General features: G+C 40.0%; 1 protein-coding gene across 1 annotated transcript; it reads right to left on the reverse strand.

The window, feature by feature from the left end:
* Positions 1-1,618: 1,618 nt before the first annotated feature.
* LOC107862407 (benzaldehyde dehydrogenase, mitochondrial) lies at positions 1,619-9,324 on the reverse strand. The gene is made up of 11 exons (XM_016707983.2): positions 9,019-9,324; positions 7,784-7,918; positions 7,540-7,682; positions 7,275-7,428; positions 6,951-7,180; positions 6,642-6,731; positions 3,238-3,411; positions 3,031-3,168; positions 2,490-2,627; positions 2,289-2,350; positions 1,619-2,021 (listed from the first exon to the last, which is right to left on the reverse strand). Exons 1-11 carry the CDS (start codon positions 9,092-9,094, stop codon positions 1,748-1,750), a joined length of 1,614 nt encoding a protein of 537 aa, XP_016563469.2. The 5' UTR covers positions 9,095-9,324; the 3' UTR covers positions 1,619-1,747.
* Between the last annotated feature and the right edge of the window lie 277 nt (positions 9,325-9,601).

Genomic DNA, 9,601 nt, shown 5'->3' on the forward strand with positions numbered 1-9,601 from the left:
TTATGATAAATAATTTGAGATGGGGAGCAACACATAGAGAGACTTGGGGAAAGGGGAACTTGAACCAAAGTTCCCATCACTAATAAATCAAGTTGAACATGGCTGGAGCCAACGACGAGGGTTTCAAATAGAATTTTTCCGTTAGAAAATTATACTACAAAAATAGGATAAAAATACTTTTTGATATAATTTATAAACTTTTCAATCCCCTTAAATTTTATTTTAGGTAAAAGTCGTGACCCAAGATGCAATCCTTTCATGCATGTTTGTGGTTTGATATGTAGCTTTACGTGAAATAGTAATGACATGCCACTTGCTATAGCAAAACAGTCCTACCTAACTTGGAAAATATCCTAGCTAACGTAACTTCAGCTTGATCCCACTACATAGTTTTAGCTAGAAAATGTTGTCATCCGTACAACAATGTGAATCCTATGCTGATCACCTTACACCTGATTGTCTACTAGATCTAACACCATTTAATTAAATGATGCCCAAGTATTGAAATACTCAGATATGTGTCATAGCCACCACACGTGATGGAGCAAGAGTTATACATGTATATAAAGAAAGTATCAAATGGATGAAAGATGATAGACTATATACATAGTTTAATTCATCGAAGCATATAATGTGAACACAAGTTAAAGTAAAATATTAGTCCCAAAACCGATTTTTGCGAAAAAGAAGAAAGGATATGAATTATGATATTGGATCCACGCATAATGGAAATATACACCTCTGAATGACTGAAGAATCATAAGAGATGCTGGTATAATATGGTCTCCCCCTTCAGCGGGATCAGAAAAAGTTTTATGAAAGTTTCAATTGATTAATAACGAGATAATTGCCCCTGTCAGTACCGAAAGTGATAATAAAACTGGTTCCGGTAGGAGTGTTGTCTTGCTTTTCATGGGTTTAGGCTTATTGGTATTTGTCCTTATACTAGCCGTGGCATTGCAGTCCTTAGTTGTGATACGTGTCATAACATGTTGTTTATTATGTTTCGACTATCACACTATTGTATTGTTGCTCCGGGTTTCTTACTTGTAAACTTTGCATTGTTTCCTTGTTAGTTGCTATATTTTCTTCCCAGTTTCTTTCGTCGTTGTACCTGGATTTGCTGCACTTGAGCCGAGAGTCTTTCGGAAACAGCCTCTCAACCTCCTCGAGGTACTCTACCCTCCCCAGACGATTTTGCTAGGTGTGTTGTTATTGTATTATTATATAATGCGAACACAATTTGTTGTAAATACAGGAGGGGTAAACCAGGTGAAAATTTAATTTATCAAAGCGCAGAAGTAGCACCAATCACGTAAACCATGTTTAGGATCTTTCTAAAGTTTTATATCAAGCGCCATATTATTCCACGATTTCAATTTTTCATTTCCTAAGCCACATATCCATATGTAATGCATACGGCCTGGCATACTTTCCTGGCCAGATACCCTATGTGATTTATATTCAGCTGGATGCATGGATGATCATTAAAGGGCTGACATTAATTAGCTTTTAACTGGAGTACTAGTAGTAGGAAATTGAGTAGCCAGTTATTACCTGGTCGGTAGGCGGCCAATTTAGAGGGAAATTAATGGTTTTCTGCACAACAACAATCAAATGAACAATCTGAAGACTTTATGGAATTGATGACAAAGATGTCATGTTCACAACAATGTGCCCCATTTTACAAAAAAAAAAAAAAAAAAAAGAGAGTACAATTATGATTTAAAAGCAGGGTGGCCACGATCTATATCCATGCAGGATTTTTCAATGGAGTAACCACAGCCTTCACCTGTAAGTAGTTGTTAAGGCTGTGAATACCCTTTTCCCTGCCCATGCCACTCATCTTGTACCCTCCAAAAGGAATTCCAGCATCAAATACATCATAGCAGTTAATCCACACCGTTCCAGCTCTCAGTCCTCGGGTCAAGGTGTTTGCTGTGTCGATGTTCTTTGTGAAAACTCCTGCTGCTAGACCATAGCGAGTGTTGTTTGCCCTCTTTATTACTTCGCCAATATCCCTGGCAATAGAGTTGATTGGAAAACATTTAGCATGAACTCTTTCTTAAGACTTCTCATATCACGAAGAAAAAGTTGTCCTTGAAGATATATTAGACCCAACTTTAGACATCAGAAATTTTAAGTAGAGCAGAAATGTAACTAGTAAAACATAACAGAAATGTGCTCAGAGTGAAGCTTATGTAAAGATTATCAACTTTCAGCCACGATGGGGAGTATAATTTTCAAATAACCACCTATCACCACAAAAGTTTCATATCATAACTTACTTGAATTTGAAGACACATTGCACTGGACCAAAAATCTCATCCTGTGCTATTGACATGTCCTCCTGATTCAACCAAAGTGTTAAAGATCAAGTTAAATTGCTTTGTCAAGGAATTTTCAGAAACATTATTTTAGGAATACACTGGGTATGTTGTTGTTGTATTATTTTAGAAGTTCAGATCAGAAGGAAATCAAGTATATACCTTGACATTTGAGAACACAGTGGGTTGAATAAAGTAGCCTTTGGAACCAATTCTATCACCACCGCATTCAAGGGTAGCAGAGCTGTCACGGCCTTCTCTTATGTACCTCAGAACCTTCTGAAATTGCTCCGAGTCGATCTAAGATGTATAATACAGATATGATATTAGCTTCAGAACACTAAACTTCAAGTTATATGTAAGACATTTACCAAAAATTTTGTCACATAGGAGATGGATACTTTGTAAAATCTTCCCTGCAAGTAGATATTAGATTCTTGCACTTCAAGAACTCACTACCAAATAGAGTTGTTAGATAACGAAACAGAAGAAAAGCCTCCTGGGAGGAGTATTTTTCACTTAATGGACGAGAGAGGCGGACAACAAACCACGCGGTAGTGTTATGGAATTGGGAATAGTATTCATTCTTTAGAAATTAGTCTATGGCCCAACTTTAGATCGCGAAATGCAGAGATGTGTCACATGTGAAAGTTCTAGTTATGAAAGCAGAACATAGACATAATGGGACAAGAAGAGGGAGTACCTGAGGACCTTGTTCAACACCTTTCTTGAAGGGATCGCCAACTACACGTCTCATTGCACGTGCCTTTGCCTTCTCTACAAATTCATCATATACTCGTTCATGTACATAGGTACGAGAACCAGCACAACAGCATTGGCCCTACAGACAGAAAGAACTTTAATCACTTGCTCAATTAAGAGTACTTAATTTTCGAAGAATCTGCCTGACCTGATTAAAGAAGAGTGCAAAATGTGCTAGCTCAACAGCATGATCAATGTCCGCATCCTCGCATATAATGAAAGGTGATTTCCCTCCTAGTTCGAGTGTAACTGGTTTCAGATTGCTTTTGGCAGCCAGTTGAAGAACTGTTTGTCCAGTTTCAGTTGATCCAGTGAAAGCGAGCTGCGGGAATGAAAAGGAAACATGTTAGTGGGGATCAAAATGACAATCAAATATGCATTACATATTTATCCAGATAAAAATCAAGTCAGAGATCCATCATTCCGCGGTTCAGCATAGAAGAAGCTCTCTCTCTTTATCATCTCAGACAAAATGAGCACAGATTCCCTAGAAAGATATTTACAACAACAACAACAAACCCAGTGTATTCCCACCTAGTGGTGTCAGGGGGGTAAGATGTACGCAGTCCATACTTCTACCTCTGATGAAGTAGAAAGGCTGTTTCCGATCCCGGCTCAAGGCACGAGATACCACACAAACACATAGTGCAGCACAGAAGCAGATTACATAACATAAATACGGCACCCATAAGTAATATAAAGCAGAGGAAAGCAGGGGAAAGCACACAGATTCGTAATACAACATGGAACACGGAACACGGAATCATGACAAGAATAAAACCCCCACCAAGTAATTCCCTACACTAGCGACCCGAACTGGCCCTAATCCTCTGCCGTAATTCCCGTCCTCCAGACCTTCCTATCTAGGGTCATGTCCTCGGTGAGCTGTAACTGTTCCATGTCCCGCCTAACCACCTCACCCCAGTACTTCTTCGGCCTACCCCTACCCCGCCTAAAACCATCCAACGCTAGCCTCTCACACCTACGGACCGGGGCATGATGCCCCTCCTCTTCACGTGTCCGAACCATCTCAATCGTGCTTCCGCATCTTGCACTCCACTGAAGTCACACCAACCTTCTCCCGGATAGTCTCATTCCGAACTCTATCCCCTCTAGTCAGTCCACACATCCAGCGCAACATCCGCATTTCTGCCACCTTCATTTTTGGGATGTGGGAGTTCTTAACTGGCCAACACTCCGCTCCATACAACAAGGCCGGACGGACTACCACCCTGTAGAATTTGCCTTTAAGCTTGGGCGGCACCTTCTTATCACACAGCACCCCCGACGCGAGTTTCCACTTCATCCATCCCGCCCCAATACGGTGCGAGACATCCTCGTCAATCTCACCGTTACTCTGGATCACGGACCCAAGATACTTGAACTTGTCCCTCTTACATACCTCCTGAGCTTCCAGCTTCACTACTACCTCATTCTCCCGCCTCACGTCATTAAACTTGCATTCCACATACTCTGTCTTGCTTCTGCTCACCCTGAACCCTTTAGACTCAAGAGTTCGCCTCCACACCTCTAATTTGTCATTCACACCCCCTCGAGTCTCATCTATCAGAACTACATCGTCTGCAAAAAGCATACACCACGGCACTTCCCCTTGAATACGCCGCGTCAACACATCCATCACCAACGCAAACAAAAAGGGACTAAGAGTAGATCCCTGATGCAATCCTGTCAGGACAATGAAATGCTCCGAATCTCCTCCCGCCGTCCTCACCTGGGTTTTCGCTCCATCATACATATCCTTAATTACTCTGATATATGCCAGCGGTACCCCACTCACCTCCAAGCATCTCCAAAGCACCTCCCTGGAGACTTTGTCGTAAGCCTTCTCCAGGTAGATAAACACCATGTGCAGATCCTTCTTCCTCTCCCTATACTGCTCCACCAACCTCCGTACCAGGTGGATTGCCTCCGTCGTCGAACGGCCGGGCATAAATCCGAACTGGTTCTCCAAAATAGACACTATCCGTCTCAGCCTCACCTCGACCACTCTCTCCCAGATCTTCATCGAGTGACTCAATAACTTAATCCCCCTATAGTTATCGCAACTCTGAATGTCCCCCTTATTCTAATTCTTATAGAGAGGAATCATGGTACTCCACCTCCACGCCTCGGGCATCTTTGCTGTCCTGAAAATTTCATTAAACAATCCAGTCAACCACCTTACACCAGCCTCTCCAACGAACTTCCAAAACTCCACCGGTATTTCATCCAGCCCCGTCGCCCTACCCCTTCGCATCCTGCGGACAGCCTGTCTAACCTCTTCTACCTTAAAACGTCTACAATAGCTAAAATCCCGACACTCCTCTGAGTGCTCCAGTTCCCCTAACACAATAGCTCTATCCCCTTCGTCATTCAAGAGCCCATGAAAATACGACTGTCATCTCTTCTTGATGTGGCCGTCCTCCACCAACACTCTAACGTCCTCCCTCTTAATGCACCTCACCTGATCGAGGTCACGACCCTTCCTCTCCCTAGCCTTAGCGAGTCTAAACAACTTTTTCTCCCCTCCTTTCTCCTGTAACCCTGCATACAAGCTCTCAAAAGTGGCCGTCTTAGACAGTTAATTTGCATGATCATTGCCGTTCGAGGAACCGCCTTAACAAAATGGGAGGGTTGGCAAGACAGTTAATGCTTGACATCACGTATGTAATCAAAAAATAAGTTAAGTGACCTTCATCCTTTCTTATTCCAGGAAAATATAAAGGACAGCCCGGTGCACTAAAGTTACCGCTATGCGCGGTGTCCGGAGAAGGGCCCCACTACAAGGGTGTATCGTACGCAGCCTTACCTTACATTTCTGCCAGAGGCTGTTTCCAAGGCTTGAACCCGTGACCTCCTGGTCACATGGCAGCAACTTTACCAGTTACTCCAAGGCTCCCCTTCTATTCCAGGAAAAATATGTAGTTGCAAAAACAAAATCCTAACTACGACATACACATGCTAGATACTCTCCAGTTGAGCTGGTATAGCTATAACACCACAAAGTTAGTTAGTAATTCCCAATTGTTGTCAACCCCCATGTCAACATGCTAATGCAGAATAAAATATGTAAAACATTTAGTCCTCTAGAGTCTAGACCATTAAGGAGCCCACCCATTATCCCAAGCGGAATGTTCCAGCCCTATAAACCATTGATTGCTCTTTCTTGCATAACAGATCGTTAGGTGTTCCAATAAAGCATGGTCACACATCCGAGACCTTCAGAACTCATCTTATAAGCATATTACTACAAATGTTTGAACTCACCCTGGTCCGACCATGATATTATTGTAAGTCGTAATTGGCTTATCATACAGTCACAACATGGTAGCTTCGTGATTGAAAAGAACTAGCTGCTCAGACATGAAAACAGAAACTACGCTACTAATGCACCAAACTGGAAATGTATCGTTAGGTTAAATTCATCCTCCAAACCATTCAGATATAAGTCGCTACAGCAAGTTGCAAAAAAACAGACTTCATTTGTAAAGCAGAGAAGAGTTTCTTTTTCCCTCTCAAAAAAGACAAAAAAGAAAAGAGTTTCTCATTGACCTTGTCCACATCCATATGACTAGCAAGTGCTGCACCAGCAGTTGGTCCGAAACCAGAAACAATATTTAGAACACCTGGAGGAAGACCAGCCTGTTAAAAGTCAAAATCCATATGTCAGATACATGGAGTTTGGTCACTTAATCATGCAAGAAGAACAGGAGGCTTTTTAAAGCTATCTGTCCAGCTCAAACATCTTGAATGGATGCAGTCTCACCAAAAATCGGAACAATTATTTTCCTATACAACTGCTGAGAAAATTATGCAATATAGAAGCTTATGCCTCAGTACTAATATACAGTATAAACCAACCTCGTGGAATAATTTTGCAACATAAAGAGCAGTCAGTGGAGTTTGCTCTGCAGTCTTCAGGACAATAGTGTTACCGCATGCTAGGGCAGGGCCAACTTTCCAGGCAAACATAAGAAGGGGAAAGTTCCAAGGAATTATTTGACCAGCAACACCAATTGGTTCATGTAAAATTTGTACATGGTGTGGCCCATCAGCTGGTACGGTTAGACCATGTATTTTGTCTGCCCAACCTATGTTTTTTCAAGAAAGAAATTTTCAAAAGATTGTACATACAACTAGTAAAGTTTAATGAGCAAATATTCCTTGTCTGAAAAGTATCATTACCAGCATAATACCGAAATAGTCTCACAAAAGAAGGTACTTCAGCTTCGGCAGCCTGCAAATATGGCTTGCCATTATCCCATGTTTCTAAAGCTGCAATCTCATCATTGTGTTTCTCCACCAAATCAGCAAACTTTAGCATTATCCGTGACCTTTCCTGAAGAATCACCCCACAGAAATAAGGAAAATGATTTCTAGAAACTCATAGTTAACAAATAGAGCAGTAGCAAAGCAAAATATATAGTAGAGATAATGTTGTCAAGCTTACATAAGCACTCATTTTGGGCCATGGTCCCTCATCAAATGCCTTGCGAGCAGCAGCCACAGCGCGATTAATATCTTCAGCATCACCTTCAGCAACATTCGCAATGACTTCCCCAGTTCTTGGATCCAAAGTTGGGAATGTTTTTCCTACAAAACATATACACATCCAAGTTTTATTACCAGCAGCATTAGATACTAATAAAACCAATAACAAAACTAATGAGTTGAAATTGGTAACAAACACTTACCGGATGCAGAATCAACAAATTGCCCATTAATTAGAAGCTTGGTGATATTAACTTGGACAGGCGGAGTGATTAATTCCTCAACAGCTGCAGCAGTACTAAACCTGTGAATCGGCCTTGCCACACCATGGCTCCTTCCTGATGATTTTCATTAATTAAAAACCATAAGCTTTTACAGCGACTAGTATAAATCACATGTGTCCACCACCCAACATGGCAGTATAGCATGCAGAGGTCCTATGATTGAACCTCACCACCATCCATTATCAAAAAAAAATTCCACGTGTTTGACCCATTAAAAAGAATTAGGCCCCCACGTGAGGGGGCATGTTGAGAATACAATTAAATGCTCTCTGATAGCTTAACCTTTTACTTCCTTCGTCCCATATTAGTTGTCCACCTTGCTACAAATAGTTATCTCAAATTACTTGTCCATTTTCAAACCAAAGACAAAATTAATTAAATTTCCCATTTTACCCCTACAATAAATATTCTTTGAAAGCCTAAATAAGTTTATAAATTCCAAAAAATTTATCTTTCAAAGGAGTAGATAGAGGATAAATGAGTAAAATTACCCACCTTATTTATGATTTGTTAAGGGCGTACAAAAGGAAAAGTGGACAACTAATCATTGTAGCATACCCCATTTGATCAAGTCAATATGCCTCAATTTCAAAACATATACAGAAACATTCATGTAGATTAGGCACTAGATGCTTTAGCAGATGCAGGGTGTGCCCACAGGCCTCTTTCTGCATTAACTTTCATGGTAAATTGGGAACTAGGATAAAACATTTAAAATTTCCTATCCCCCAAAAGTAGAAAGATCAAGACATACAAAATAGTAGTACTAACTGAGACAGTAAAAGAGAAGAAGCTAACAGTTTCTTCACAAAAATGAGTAAAAAGTAGCAGTTCATTAAATACCATGGATACCCTTTTTCAGGCTTCAATTAATTCAAGATCCCAGCAATAAAAGCTTAACATCCTTAAAGAAAGAAAAAAGTAAACAGTACACATATAAATCAGAAGTAATCCACCCTGCATCAATAGATTTGAGACACAAACAACCCCAAGAACCACCCTTCTTGCCCTTTAAAGTTAATCTGAGTCAAACCCAACATTAAAGAATCCACCTTTACCATCCTCATCATCAAAGTTACAAGATTTAAATCTATTATTAAAAAAAATAAAAACTTGCAGCTGATATGGATTAAAAGAGGAAGAAAGGTTGCTACCTAGGGGAGCAGAAGAAGCAGAAGGAAGATAACGGATAGAACGAGAGAGCAAAGAAGAAAGTCTGCGAGCTGCCATGTTTGTTACTGTACCAAGATTCCACAAGTTCTTGAATTGGCTGAGTTGGTGTTGTGGAAGATATATGGTTTATACTATAGGTATAGAAATGATGAGTGACCAACTACTCTGCTAGCTGACAAATGACACTTAATATTCCCATGCGGCATTTTGTGTATTTGGCATCATCCTCCACTTTTTCTGCCTTCGTTTTGGCATTCCTTCACTAAATTCTCACTTTCAAACTACCTTTTCTATTTACCTCTTTTAACTTCCGTTTTTAATAGCCATTTGAACATGAAAATTATTTTATTTTAATTAAAAAATAAAATTAAGATATATTTTGCAGGAAAATTTCAAATACAATTTTTGAATTGTGTTAAGAAAATAAAAAATTTTACTTCTTTTTACTTTTTTACTCATATTTTTCTGATAAAATTTCAAAAATAACTTTAATTTATATGATGTTCAAACACAGTTTCAACTCCAAATTCAATTTTAACTCCAACTCTAACTCGGAAAGATTTT

The sequence above is a fragment of the Capsicum annuum genome, chromosome 3 (genome assembly GCF_002878395.1).
Source record: "Capsicum annuum cultivar UCD-10X-F1 chromosome 3, UCD10Xv1.1, whole genome shotgun sequence".
Classification (NCBI taxonomy): domain Eukaryota; kingdom Viridiplantae; phylum Streptophyta; class Magnoliopsida; order Solanales; family Solanaceae; genus Capsicum; species Capsicum annuum.